This window comes from Pipistrellus hanaki, assembly GCF_964339955.1.
Source record: "Pipistrellus hanaki genome assembly, chromosome: 1".
Classification (NCBI taxonomy): Eukaryota; Metazoa; Chordata; class Mammalia; order Chiroptera; family Vespertilionidae; genus Pipistrellus; species Pipistrellus hanaki.
In genome coordinates, this window is record NC_140503.1 from 22223447 (window position 1) to 22238077 (window position 14631).

At 45.0% G+C, this 14631-nt stretch overlaps 2 protein-coding genes across 3 annotated transcripts in view; one reads left to right on the forward strand and one right to left on the reverse strand.

Annotated features, from left to right (window-relative positions):
* Positions 1-14631, forward strand: part of HEATR4 (HEAT repeat containing 4) — a 65931-nt gene that overhangs the window by 39726 nt on the left and 11574 nt on the right. For both annotated transcript variants that reach the window (XM_084892655.1, XM_084892654.1), the window contains exons 8-16: positions 406-566; positions 2542-2646; positions 3987-4105; positions 5022-5202; positions 5738-5807; positions 6662-6851; positions 7492-7570; positions 8346-8505; positions 10561-10616. In XM_084892655.1, the coding sequence (XP_084748781.1) occupies positions 406-566; positions 2542-2646; positions 3987-4105; positions 5022-5202; positions 5738-5807; positions 6662-6851; positions 7492-7570; positions 8346-8505; positions 10561-10616 (1121 nt within the window). The remainder of the gene's footprint in view (positions 1-405; positions 567-2541; positions 2647-3986; positions 4106-5021; positions 5203-5737; positions 5808-6661; positions 6852-7491; positions 7571-8345; positions 8506-10560; positions 10617-14631) is intronic.
* On the reverse strand, positions 10258-12613 carry RIOX1 (ribosomal oxygenase 1). The gene has a single exon (XM_084892966.1). The coding sequence runs from the start codon at positions 12534-12536 to the stop codon at positions 10782-10784; it is 1755 nt and encodes a 584-aa protein (XP_084749092.1). The 5' UTR covers positions 12537-12613; the 3' UTR covers positions 10258-10781.

Here is a 14631-nt window from a genome sequence, read left to right on the forward strand (position 1 = left end):
ACCGGTTTGGCTCAGTGGATAGAGCATCGGCCTGTGGACTGAAGGGTCCCAGGTTCGATTCCAGTCAAGGGCATGTATTGAGGTTGCGGGCACATCTCCAGAAAGGGGTGGCAGGAGGCAGCTGATTAATGTTTCTCTCTCATCAATGTGTCTAGTTCTTTATCCCTCTCCCTTTCTCTCTGTAAATAAATAAATAAATAAATAATCAATAAAATATATATTTTAAAAAAAAGATTTTTCAGTCTATATTTAAAACCTTGATATGATCCATTTAATATGGTTTAAATATGGAATTGGATTTCTAGACTGAGAGGGGGCACAGGGGAGTGAGATATGAGGCAGGTAACATATCTGGGTGCAGGGTAGTCAGAACCTTTCTGGACTCTGTTCACCCCACTGTGGCAGGTAATAACGTGGACAGCTGGGCTGCAGCTCAGTGCTTGGCTCTGGAGGGTGTGGACATTTACCCTGTGATTAAGAGGATCCTCTATCAGCTGTTTAACAAGAAGAATGAGGACACTGAGCACCAGGCTTGCCTGCTCCTGAGTCATCTCAGTGGGAAGATGGTACGTATGCATTACAAGGTCAGAAAAAGAAACCAAGTTTGGGAACAGCTGGGTCTCAGTGCATGTAAAGAATTGAAAATGCAGGTGTGGTTGGGTAGGGAGATCTCAAGCATAGGTAAAACCAGGCTTGGAGTGGTTGAACTGGGGTGTAGAGGTGTATACAAGGAAAAGTGATGACAGCTTAGCGCCGTGGTCGGCAAACTGCAGCTCGCGAGCCACATGCGGCTCTTTGGCCCCTTGAGTGTGGCTCTTCCACAAAATACCACGGCCTGGGCAAGTCTATTTTGAAGACGTGGTGTTAGAAGAAGTTTAAGTTAAAAAAATTTGGCTCTCAAAAGAAATTTCAATAGCTGTACTGTTGATATTTGGCTCTGCTAACTAATGAGTTTGCTGACCACTAGAGAAAGGTGAAAAAGTAGACTGCAGATGGTTTCTGTGTATGCCACAAGAGTTGTAACATGTAGAATTTTGCCATAAATTTACCCTTGAAACCACACAGATCTAGAATTGCTTACTTTCAGCAGAAACATGAAACACAAAGATTGAGGCACATACAAATCATTTTAGGAGTAAAGGTAGTTAAAGTCAGGAAGAGGAATGCCGAGGCCTGGTAGCTCAGTTGGTTGGAACATCGTTCCATACGCCAAAGTTGTGGGTTTGATCCCTGGTCAGGGCACAAACAGGGACCAACCAGTGAGTGCGTGAATATGTGGAACATGTTCCCATCTCTCTCTCCGAAACATCTAAGAAAGCAAGCCCCAGTTTTCTGTTCAGATGACAAAAATCTGTATTTTGTTTCCTGATTCATAATCCCAGATGTCAGTTGGCTTAGATCAGTGATTTTCTTTTTTTTTTCTTTTTTTTATATATATATATTTTATTGATTTTGTACAGAGAGTAAGGGAGAGAGATAGAGAGTTAGAAACATCGATGAGAGAGAGTCGTAGATCAGCTGCCTCTTGCACACCCCCTACTGGGGATATGCCCGCAACCAAGGTACATGCCCTTGACCGGAATCGAACCCGGGACCCTTCAGTCCCCAAGCCGACGCTCTATCCATTGAGCCAAACCGGTCTCGGCTAGATCAGTGATTTTCAACTGGTGTGCCAAGAATTTTTATTACTTTAAGATTGTTTATTGATTTTTAGAGAGAGGAAGAGGGAGAGAAACATTGATGTGAGAGGAAACATCGATCAGCTGCCTCCTCCACTCCCCCTACTGCAGATGGAGACTGAAACCCAAGCATATGCCCTGACTGGGAATTGAACCAGCAACCGTTTGGTGCATGGGATGAAGCCCAACCAACTGAGCCACCCTGGCCAGAGCTATTTTGTTATTTTAAAAATCCTCACCCAAGAATATGTTTTTTATTGATTTTATTTTTATTTTTTTATTTTTTATTTTTTTGCTGTTTTCCACTTACTTTTATTTATTTATTTATTTATTTATTTATTTATTTATTGTTTTTTATTGATTTTAGAGAGAGGGAAGGAGGGAGTGATGAAGAGAGTGAGAGAGAGAAGGAAACATCAGTGTGAGAGAGGAAACATTGATCAGTTGCTCCTGTATGTGCTCCGACTGGGAATAAAACTTGAACCTGCAACCTTTTGGTGTTTAGGATGACACTCCAATTGACTGAGCCACCTGGCCTGGACCGCTTAGATTGTCAAAGAAAAAAAGGACTATTGCCAACACAACAACAGTTGTCCAATGTGAATGAATCAAAATTATACCTATTTTTTTTTTGTCAGATCGGCAAAAAATGTATTCTTGGTGTGCTACAGAACTTTAGTAATTAGTTTACATGTGCCATGAGATGAAAAAGGTTGAAAGAACGCTCCACATTTTATAACCTCTTCTTTGCTAGGGATGTATTTGTGACATGCTGGATGCCATGTTAGGGTGGAAATTCTTCAAGGCTCTAGGACCTGTAAAGATGATCATGAGCACCCATGCAAGTCTTTCATTTCCTCAGACCCTGATACACACCATGCTTGCTGTGGAGCTGAATAGCCATCAATGGAAGGATCGGGTTGTGGCCTGCCGGACTCTTTCACGAGTTAGTGGAAATGTCTGTTTGGTAAGTCTCCTCTTTCTGTTTCCAGGACAGAAAGTCTATGCTAGAGAACCTTCCACCTTTTGCTGCTATCTAGTATCCCATTCTTACCAAATAGATCTCTGTCCTCACATAGCTATCATTTATTTATTTGTTTACTTACTTACTAGTGGCCTGGTACATGAATTCATGCACAGGTGGGGTAGCTTGGCCTGGCCAGTGATTGGGACCATCGGGGCCAGCAGGCCAGGGGGAGGGTCCACAGAAGGCTGGCTCTGGGAGCACAATCACCACAAGGAGGCAGCTCCTGTGTTTAGTGTCTACTCCCTGGTGGTCAGTGTGTGTCATAGCGACCAGTCCACTGTTTGTTCAGTGAACCGGTCATAACAGTTGCTTAGGCTTTTATATATATAGATTTATTTATTATTAATTTTAGAGAGAGGAAGGTAGGCAGAAAGAGAGCCAATTTATTGTTCCACTTATTTATGCATTCATTGGTTCTTTTAAAAAATATATCTTTTTATTGATTTGAGAGACAAATCACTCAGGATTAAAAGTAAAAAGACATGCAGAGCAAGCAGGGGCAGGGTAAAGATGAGGACTTTACATCAGGTTGCTGGAATGAAGGAAGGTCGTATGCCCTTCAGTTCACCCATTCAGTAAGCGAGCAGATTCTGACCACATCCCACATGCGAGCACTGGGCATGCAAAGACAACGTCTTCACTTGGTTATAAATAGCTCTAACAGAATCAGTTTTAAGATAGTATGGGGTTTTGCCATATGCTTACAGAGCGTTCACTGAAGAGATGCCTTTTGAGCTAAATCAGAAAAGCAGAGTAGAAAAAACATCAGGTACCAGGTAGGGGTGAAAAACAGATGTTTCTATCAGGGAGAATAGCTCAGGCAAATTCACAAAATCAACTACAACTGTAATAATCTTTGTCCCTTCCCCTCTGAGAGAAGTATCAATATACAGAAGCATCAACTATTCTGGTTTGTCTAGGTACAGTGGTCAGCAAACTGCGGCTCCCAAGCCGAGGTTTGCCGCTCTGTTGACTAATGAGTTTGCCGACCACTGGCATAGGGGCTTAATCACAAGGAACAACAATAGTCTGTAATTATTGGAATCGAGAGTCTAGGTCAGTGGTTGGCAAACAGACCTGGATCTGAGTCCTGGCTCTAGCACTCAACTTGTTAACACTGGGCAAGTACATCTAAGCCTGCATTCTGTCATCTGTCAATGGTAATATCTGCTTTATTGGATTGTTTGAGAAGATTAAGTGATGGATAAAATCTCTAAGCACATGTCAAGTACAAAACTGATATTCAATAGATAGTAGCTAATCATCACACCTATTTATAGGATATGAAACATAAGTTGATCCAGCTGATGTGGAATGACTGGAATAAGGAAGTAAGACAAGCAGCTGCCAAAACTCTGGGGCAAATGCATCTTGGGAAAGAGCTGCATGATACAATCAGGTAAATGAGGCAACATGAAGAAACAAACTTTTCTACTCTGAAAAAATGTTCAGAGGCCCTGGAATTCAGCCAGCCAGCCTTTGGGGAGCGGCTCTGTATGCTTAGCATTGTACTAGGTGCCATCGTAGGATTTTTTTTTTTTAAAAAATAAAAGGTTAACAGTCATTATAGATACTAACAATGTGGCTAAGGAAAGCATCATTAATTGAGTGCCTACTAGGTGTTAGGCACTATTTTGGATGATTAAAAGAATTCAAAAGTATGACATGATTCTGATTATACAGGTAAGAAACACAAATACCTAATAAGGTCAAGTTTCATGAAGGACAGCTAAGACTACATAGGCAAAGGAGAGAAGGAAAGACATTTGGGAGCCAAATGTAGAAATGAGCATGGCACCAGTGAAGGCAGCAAAGAGAACTGTAGCAAGCAAGAGGTGAATGTTTGAAAGTTTCTTTGATTTAGGCATTCAACAAAATTAGGTAATAGGGACTCAAGTAAATAAGAGAGTTGAGTCTCTACCCAGTGAAACTTAACCTAATAGGGGAAAAGGCTGATTAGGAAAGGGTGGAAATGGATAATGGAGAGCCTAAAGAGGTTGGATTTTATCCTGAGGGCAGTGGGGGAAAGGAGCATCAAAAGCTTGAGGAGGGGCCAAAACCGGTTTGGCTCAGTGGTAGAGCGTCCATCTGCGGACTGAGGGGTCCCAGGTTCGATTCCGGTCAGGGGCATGTACATTGGTTGCGGGCACATCCCCGGTGGGGGGTGTGCAGGAGGCAGCTGGTCGATGTTTCTCTCTCATCGACGCTTCTAGCTCTCTATCTCTCTCCCTTCCACTCTGTAAAAAAATCATTAAAAAAAAAAAAAAAAAAAAAAAGGCTTGAGGAGGGGAAATAAAAGCACCTGTACTTTCCAGAATCAAGCTGAGTCTAGGAAATTCCCAAGAGCGTGTGGAAGCCCTGTCACTGATTGGTGGACTCAAGCTCATGACCGCCAAGCTTTTCCCAGGCTTCCTAAACTGCTTCTCTGATGACTTCATGGCAGTTAGGCGAGCAGCCTGTTTGGCAGCAGGTGCCCTGCAGATCCGTAACCCAATGGTGAGTCAAGGAAACACAATGCCATCTTCCCTGATCGACCCGAAGAGAGCACTGCCCTGAGCTCCCCTTGCTGTGCAAAGTACACTCACCATTCTGTGGGGACACAGAATGAGAGATCTGAACCGGAAAGGTGAGGGGATATACAGGCCACATCAATCAGTTAGGACCACAGTCAGCTCCCAGCCAGCCCAGGCATCCTTGAATCTTCTTCTCACCTTATTTATGGGCTTTAAGATCAACTCCAGTGAATGAAGTTGTAATCCCACGTTATTAGGGGAAAACATGATGGAGGTATTCAAAAGAAGCCTGAATCACCATATAGATCTGGGAGCTGAGAAAAACAAAAGACAGATGAGATAATTCAGCTAACATATAATGTATGCAGGGTAATACTTCAGACTCCAGCTCATTTGTCACTAAGGTATGTCACTTTTCAGACAAGAGGGGTCCCTTTCTCTGGTTCATTTTTGCTCTGGTCTTCTCCACGCAACGTTGCCTTTTATCCATCCCAGGTCTTTTTTCTTTCCCTTCCCAGGTTTTTAAATGCCTCCGGAATCTGATACAGAAAGATCCTTACTGGAAAATCAAGGCCTTTGCCCTTCGAGGTATGACAGAGAAAATGGCCCCAGCTCCTCCACCTCAAATCTCTCTCCACATGGTAGAAAAATTAACCCCAGGATTTCCCTAATAAGGGGTGGAGTGTAGGGGAGGAGATGATCACACCTGCCCAGAAGTTCCTTGCCTGAGAAATTAAAAGATTATTTTTTTGCTTTTAAATTTTTAGTTAAGGATCCTGAGTCTGGGTCAATGTCAAACTTGTTAAGGCAAAAGGCTGACAGTAGGTGTCCACTTGGAATACAAGGTTGGATACACTTGCTTTCTCCGGAGATTTCAACTACAGGACTCTCTACAAGTGAGACCACATTCAAGACTGCTGTAGACCTAAAACCCTGCCCTCAACATTTCCTGGTTTCTTTTTAAGGATCTTCTACGTGGCTTGAGTTTTTGGCAGGTACCTAGCAGAATCAGCCCTAGGTGCCTGTGAAGTTATCGTGCCCACTTTCTTCAGATTGGCCAGCTGACAGGCCTGTTAAGGGCTAGACTCTACGAAGTGTCGTCACCAGGCGTACAACTAAAGCTTGCCTTGACTACACTAGTTTTCTGAGTTATGTCCCGAATCTCATCCTTACATTTACCTATTTATGATAGATTGTGTATTCTCATATCCTAAAGGACAAGGATGGGATAGAAACCCCTCCTAGGAATCTTTTGGAGATAATGTCCTGCTCAAACGCATCTCCAAAATTCTAAAGGTGATTATCATCCATAAGGGAAGAAATAAACAAAGCGAATAGTTGGTGGCTGCCTACACATTTATTAAGACCATTTCTGATGTTAAGATATAGCCAGATTAGTTCAAGTGACAGTGGAAGACGCTGCTGCCCTCTGATCCCTGCAGCTTTGGGACAGATTGGCCAAGTGAGTCCCCAGCTGACAGACCTCCTGCTATGGGCGGTACACTATGAAACGGCTGCAGGTGTACGTCTGGAAGCTTGCCGTAGCATCCTAGCCCTCAACCTTCAAGGGGACCGGGTCAGGAACACCTTCCTAGACGTGCTGCTCCTAGAAAAACATGATGCTGTTGTAAAGTAAGCACTAAACCTCTGGCTCCTTCCCCTACCCCTTGCACTGCCCACCCTTGTTAACAGAACACAGCCTTGTGGCTGCCCAATGGCTGTAAAAGCATGGGCTCACCTGTCATTCACCTACTTACCAAAACGGGTAACTGAAAAAATGATTTTATGTGAGATTGAAAGTCAAGCTCATATAGTTCACACACCTATTCTCTATCCTAGGTTGTTTTAATAATTTATTCAACTACTGTACAACAGGCTTTAAAGTAAAAAAGTCTGGGTTTGAATATCAACTCATCCCTGCACAAGCTATGTGAGTCCAAGAAAATGACTTAAACTCTCCGAGCCCTTTTTCTTCTTCTTATATCAAATGCAGACAATAGTCTATCTTACAGATTTGTGGTGATTAATGTTCACTACCTGTCATAAAGACATTCAATAAATGGTATTTATTAGTACCTTCAAATATATCATCTCAAAAACTACATAACATCCTTAAAAGTTAGACATCATACCACTTGAGGATAAGGCACAGCACAAGATGCATCGTTAGGATTGAAATTTAGGATTCTTGACTGATTCCAAGTCCTATATTTTCCACCTCCATGCTTTCTTAAAGGGCAGAAACAATCTAAGAAGTCCTCTTATTTTGCAGGTCAATTCTCCAGGCAATGAAGATACTCAAGTTAGAAGGTAAAGGATACCAAGAAATGGTTCAGCGGGTCAAGAACAAGGTAGATAAATGCACCTGTGTTTTCAAGGGAAAATTCAGGGCTTGCAAGAATTCTTCAGACCCTTTTTGCCCTGAAAGCATGTGGACACACCACTTTCCCCATCACGGAAGCACTTTCTGCAATCCTAGACAGACACCACATCATTTGAAGACACAAAACATCTGTGCAAAATAAGATTATAAAATCCTCTTAGTATAAAGATAAAACCAAAATCCTATTATTTCTATCAGTAGTTCTCAAAATCAGGGTTTGTTGTTGTTTCTAAAATAGTTTCCTTCCTTTCCTCTTTTCTCCTAGCCATCTCCTAAACCCAAGTTTTGTGTGTGTGGTTTTTTTGTGTGTGTGTTTTTTTTTGCCGATAGGGTCTGGAGCTGGCCTCCTAGGTTTTCTTTTTCCTTCTAAACTTTCCTAACCTGGACGCTGTCACTAAAAGAACACTCTAGCTGAAGAGATGGTTCTAATTTTTCAAAGCTGTTAGAGGAGTTGAAGAAATAGAGTGAAATTTTAAAAATGTAAGTTTCTTTCTTCATATATAATTCACAAAACCAATCTCACACCAAGCAGGCACTTCTTAGCAGACTGCTTCATCATGCCCAAAAAGCTAAAGTTAATTTTTCATTAACAAATGTAAAAATGTCCCACCAATATCACAAAAGAACAATGCTCTCAGGCATTTATGTACCACCTAATACTAACAAGCATGAGCAATAATCATCACTAATGCTTTTTGATGATTTGTAACCTAGTTGTTTTCTTCAATATTGTTTTGATCTAGATTCAAACACTGAACCAAAAGGACTTGCTGACGCAGAAAATATTCAAGATAGAGAAGGACATAAAAAAAGTAAAGGGAGAAGCAAAACATATTTACTTGCAACCCAAAGAAGGGCAAAAACCAATGAAACTCCATACTTTTCTTCAAGAAACTTTTCGTGGTAAGTTTTCCAGAAGTGAGTCTAATGCTTTTAGGATCTGGATGTTTTTATATTTTTTAAAAGATATTTTTATTCATTTCAGAGAGGGAGTAGAGGTAAAAGCATCAATGATGAGACTCATTGATTGGCTATCCCCTGCACACCTCCTCTTAGGGATCTAGTCTGCAAGCTAGGAATGTGCCCTGAATCAAACTGTGACCTCCTGGTTCACAGGTCGACCACATTCAACCACTTAAGCTCTATAGCTGGGCAGGATCTGGATGTTTTGGGCCTTAGTTGTGTCCTGTAGGATGAGAGCCAGGAAAGGCTACCTACCTCCTTTCCTTATTGGGCTTCTTCTGCATCCTTCTGTTACTTTTTTCCCTCCCCTTGCACACCCACACCCCCCCACCACACACTTTTATTTACTATTTTATCCCTTCTATTTTTATTTTTTCTTAAGTATGTATTTTATTGATTTTTTTACAGAGAGGAAGGGAGAGGGATAGAGTTAGAAACATCAATCAGCTGCCTCCTATACACCCCCTACTGGGGATGTGGCCGCAACCATGTGGCCGTACATACCCTTGACCGGGAATTGAACGTGGGACCTTACAGTCTGCAGGCCGACGCTCTATCCACTGAGCCAAACCAGTCTGTTTTATCCCTTTTAAAAATGAAAGAGGGCGCTCTATTTGAACTGATTTGAAAGTGGGGGGGTGAGGAGGAATGACATTAGAAAAACAAGTACAGCCGAAACCGGTTTGGCTCAATGGATAGAGCGTCGGCTTGGGGACTGAAAGGTCCCGGGTTCGATTCCGGTCAAGGGCATGTACCTTGGTTGCGGGCATATCCCCAGTAGGGGGTGTGCAAGAGGCAGCTGATCGATGACTCTCTCTCATCAATGTTTCTAACTCTCTATCTCTCTCCCTTCCTCTCTGTACAAAAAATCAATAAAAAATTAAAAAAAATAAAATAAAAAGCTTATTTAAAAAAAAAAGAAAAAAAAAAAGAAAAACAAGTACAAAACAAAATGAAAATGAATGTAGAGCACCCCAAAAAAGCTGTTTAGGCTTAACCTTTAATAGTGGTTACCTCTGCAAAGTGGGGTTGGAGAGAGAGCTATCATGAACGTACATCTATGGTTTTCCAACTTTAAAAGACTTTATAAGGTTCTCAACTTTGCATCATAACTGGTGATAGGATCTAAAACGTTCCAGATAAAATCTAAATGAGGTGCGGACTTACAAAATCTGTGCCCAGGTGTAGTAGCAGCCTCAGGTCATTCGGCCAGCTGCCTACCAGCCACCACCCCAAACCCAGGTCTTCTGGTTCCAAGATCAAGGCTCTCTCTGGTACACCAGGCTCTTTTCCACCAACATGAGAATAGTCACTTGCCAGAAAAAAATGAGAGTGGAAAGTAACTTCAACACCAGGCCTCCCTCAGGGCCAGCTCACTACAAGCTGTTTTACTAAGGCCTATGATATCATAACTAGGATTCAGTGCCAGTCACTGATGCAAACAAGCACTGAGCAAAAACATATTCTTAAGAAGATAATATATCATAATTTTTATAATATGATTGTGCTGTTTGGGGTTCAAGTAGCATGATTAAAATGAATAAATTACCCCCAAAGTTATAGAATTGGACCCAGTCCTACAACTACCAGAGTTACCTTTCACCTAGGCCCTAGGCCATTATCGATTTTCCCCATTTTCCTCCCCGCTCTCCAACATTCCTTCTATCCATGCCACATAATCTAGCCTTAGAAAAGGGAAACATTCTTTGGCACTTTAATAACTTTTAACATTCATACAAACTCACAATAACAAACAGGATACTAACTCCAACCCTCCCCCAACCTGATGAATGAGAACCCAAATTAAGGATGCACACCAATTCCAAATAAAAATTTCTAATGTCTCAAGCAGAGTGACAGCACGTGCTACACAGTACACTGAAGCCTGAGGATGATGATTAAGTTAGTATTCTGAAATGAACAGGGATCGAGGTTACTTCGGTAGAAAGAGCTTTTTTTTCCACCTTCAACTTCTGCTTTTATTTTTGTGCCTAGATGTGGTGGTTCCTACAAAAGCATCTGAGTTTCCTAACACTGCAGCAGTCCTAAAGGTAAACACATAAGCACACAATGATGGTCATCAAGGTAAGAACATGAATCCCCCCCCCCCCCCCACTCCAGAACAAGGTGGTGGTGGTAGGAAAGAATCATCAATCACCACTGCCTTGTTTTCAGCAATCAACAAGAAACTATGATATCATAGTTTGATAACTAGTTCAGGTAAGAGGCATCTTGGTGAGCAGCAACCCCTTATCATATAACATGGTCGCCAAGGAAAGCTGGTCCTCCACACTGTCACAGGGCAGGTCTCCCACTCTCACAAACTCTGGGTAGGAGCGGAGCAAGAGTTCCATGGCATCAGCTTGCTGGGGTAAAATCTCCAAGCACTTGGGCTCTTCCAGGTGATAAACGCGGGAGTTTTCCACTGTATAATACAGAAACAAATGGTCTCCCTCACCCAGCAGCCGAGCTATCCCATCTTGAAGCATGTGCACTTCTGTTTCTGTGGTCAACTGGGCGCCCACGTTTACCGGCTCTCCCGCCTCCCAGCGAATGGGGAGCCCATGAACACTCAGTGCCCTCTCCCTGTCGGTTAACACAGGAGGCAGGGAATCGTGGATGAAGTCTTTGGCTCGCTGGTCAGCCACAGCATCGACTGGAGCAAAGTGTCCCAAGCGGGCAACCAAGACCCGCACCTTCTCCATGAAAGCAGTTCTTCGGGGATCCTTAGAATCCGAATGCTGGGCCCCCATGTAATCCATGAAATCTCTGGGCAGTCCCCTACGGAACTCCACGTTTTCCTCCATTGCAGCCTGCAATGCCAGAGGCAGTACGGCCTCCAGGAAGTCACCCCAGGTATTGCGCTGGTACGTGGACAAGGTGAGGTGGAGGGAGTGCACCCCATCCTGGCATTGGGCTTGGTGAATGAAGCCCCGAGGAAAATAGAGCAGATCTCCAGGCTCCAGCACGGTCTGCAGCACCGGCTCCCCAAGGTCATCCTGGGTGAAGTTGGGGCTGGATGTCAGGGCCAGCTCCTCGGCCGGGACCCGGGGTCGGTAGACGCGCCAGAGCTTCCTTCCTTCCAGCTGCAGCACAAAAGCCTCGATGTCGTCGTAGTGGGGAGCAAAGCCCTGCGAGTTGGGGGGCGTGAGGTACACGTTGGAGCCCGCCATGCTTCCAAACTGCTCCTGGAGCACCGACAGAAACTGCCACACGGTGACGGAGAAGGCCTGCGGGCAGAGGAGGCGCAGGGAGCAGCCGGCCTGGTACAGGGCCCACGCGGCGGCGGGCAGGGCCCGGCCCGGCGGGTTCAGGGTCTCGCGCCGCCCGTGCACGTAGCGCGCGGCGTCCAGGTGCTGCCCGAACTGCACGTCCTCGTGGCGCAGCATGGCGTCGATGTCGGCGGTGGAGAAGAGGCCCTGGTAGTAGGTGTGGTCCTGCCGCCGCACCAGCACGGCCTCCCGCTCCCACAGGCGCCGGTAGAAGTGGTCGGGCGGCATGGGCGCGATGAGCCACTCGAAGAGGCGGGCTGCGCGCCGCCGGCTGCTGGGGATGCGGTTCAGCTCGGCCAGGACGCGCTGCAGCGGAGAGCTCCCGGCCGGCTCCCCGCCGCCGGCGCCGCCCCCCTGCGGCCCGGGCAGCGCGGCGGGGGCTGCGGGCGGGGGCGCGGCCGCCAGGCGCGAGGGCGGCTCCCGCCGGGCCGCATCCCGGGTGGCCGTCGCCCCTCCTGGCGGCGGGTCCCGGGGACCGTCCGCGGTCGATTCCGCCCGCGAGTCCCCCGAGTCTTCGCTGGGCAGCGACTGGGCCCTCAGCGCCGCCATGCGGGACGCGGCGCTTCTCCGGAGCTGCCTTCGGATTTTCCTGGGCCTCAAGGGCAGGACCAGCACCGACCCGCTGAGGGACTGCGGCTGGCGCCGGCGTCTCAGCCGCCCGCGCCTCAGCAAACCTGCGCTGGCCCGGAGCCCGTCCATAGCCGAATCCTCCTCCTCCTCCTCCTCCTCCTCCTCGGAGCCCGGAGCCGGTGAGGAAGGGGCGCGCGTGGCCGCCGCCGCGGTGCACTGTGGGAAGGGGGCGGGGCCCCAGCCCTCTCACGTTGGCCACGCCCACCGTCCTTCCACTCAGCGCCTTCTTGTTCACTGTATGCTCAGCAGTACCTTAATTTATTTATTTTTTACAATTCTGTAATGCAGTGTTTCCCAATATAGATTCCTGAATCCCAACTAAGAAGTGCTAAACTGGAATTTTTGGGAGGAAATTCTAATTTAGTACTTCTTAGTTGGGATTCAGGAATCTGTATTTTTTAAAAATATATATTTTATTGATTTTTTACAGAGAGGAAGAGAGAGGGATAGAGAGTTCGAAACATCGATCAGCTGCCTCCTGTACACCCCCTACTGGGGATGTGCCCGCAACCAAGGTACATGCCCTTGACCGGAATCGAACCCGGGACCCTTCAGTCTGCAGGCCTTCGCTCTATCCACTGAGCCAAACTGGTTTCGGCCAGGAATCTGTATTTTAACAACTTCACCAGGTGATTCTCATCATGAGAGAAGTTTGGGAAACACTGCTGTAATGCATCAACTGTATATTGTACTGTGTGTTCACCAAGCCAAGTAAAATCTCCTTCCTTCTCTATTTATTCCCCTTTATGCTCTTCTAGCTCCCCCCCTCCCCCTTCCCACCTCTTTTCCCCTCTCCTCTGGTAATCACCATATGGTTGTCAGGATTTCCTTTTTGTTTTTTGGGTGTTTTTGTGTGTTTTTTTGCTTGATTCCACCACCCTTTTCACCCAGGTCCCAACCCCAGCCGGAACCCCCTTCACCACTGACAGCTATCAGTCTGTTCTCTGTCGTGATGAGTCTATTTCTATTTTGTTAGTCTATTTTGTTCATTAGACTCCACATATAAGTGAAATCATGTATTTTTCTCTGACTTGCGTATTTTACTTAGCAAAACAGTAGTTTAATTGAAATGCGTGGCTTCACACTAGAATCGCGGAATCTCTGCCAAATTAACAGGGATTTCATATTTAGAGGGCAATTATTTTAAGTATTTTTGTTTGTTTGTTTGTTTGTTTGTTTTTGTAATCCTCACCGGAGGATATTTTTCCCATTGATTTTTTTAATCTATTTATTTTTATTTTTTTAGAGAGTGGAGGGAAGGGAGGGAAAGAGAAATACCAACCTAAGAGAGACAAATCCATTGGTTGCCTCCAGGTTTGGTTGGCTCCTGGCTTGATTCCCCTCTGCACACTCCCTGACAGGGGCTGGGGGATTAGCCTGCAAACCAGGTACCTGCCCTTGACCTGGAATCAAAGCCCAGACCCTTTGGTCTGTGGATAGATGCTCAGGGCTAGAAGACTATTTACTTATTTATAATTTTTTAAAAAAATTTTATTTTATTGATTTAGAAAGGGAAGAAGAGGAGAGAGAAACATCAAGTGAGACAGACATGGATCGGTTGCCTCTCGTACCTGTTGGAGGATCATACCCATAGCCTGTGCATGTGCTCTGACCAGCAATTAACCAGAGACTTTCTGGTGCGTGGGACAATGCTCCTACCAACTGAGCCACTCCGATCAGGGCTAGAGGGCAATTTAAAAATCAAATTGCTAGGGACTTCAGTAGAAAGATGTCCACTTAACTCCTTATTCTTCCTAGTCTCTGCATATTGCATGTCCCAGGAGTCCTCATTTCTGAACAGCATGTACCAGAGCAGTTTTTCAGAGAAAGTGCATAAATCTTGTTTTCAGGAAATGCCCTCAGGCAAACTGGGATTTTTGTTTAAACCTTGGGTGGTGGTTCTGGTCCTTACTCTGTAGATGATGTGATTGATTGAAGCCCTCTGTCAGTTCCTCCACCCAACTTCTTTGTACTTTCTCCATTACAAATTCTCCCAGTTGTTGCCTTCTCTCTGGAAAAGGAGCTAGGATTTGCATTCTTCTTTTTTTTTCTTTTTAAATACATATTTTTTTAAATTATTGATTTAGAGAGAGAGGAAAGGAGAAGGAAAGAAAGAGAAACATCTATGACAGAAAAATGGGCTGCCTCCTGCACGCCCCCTACT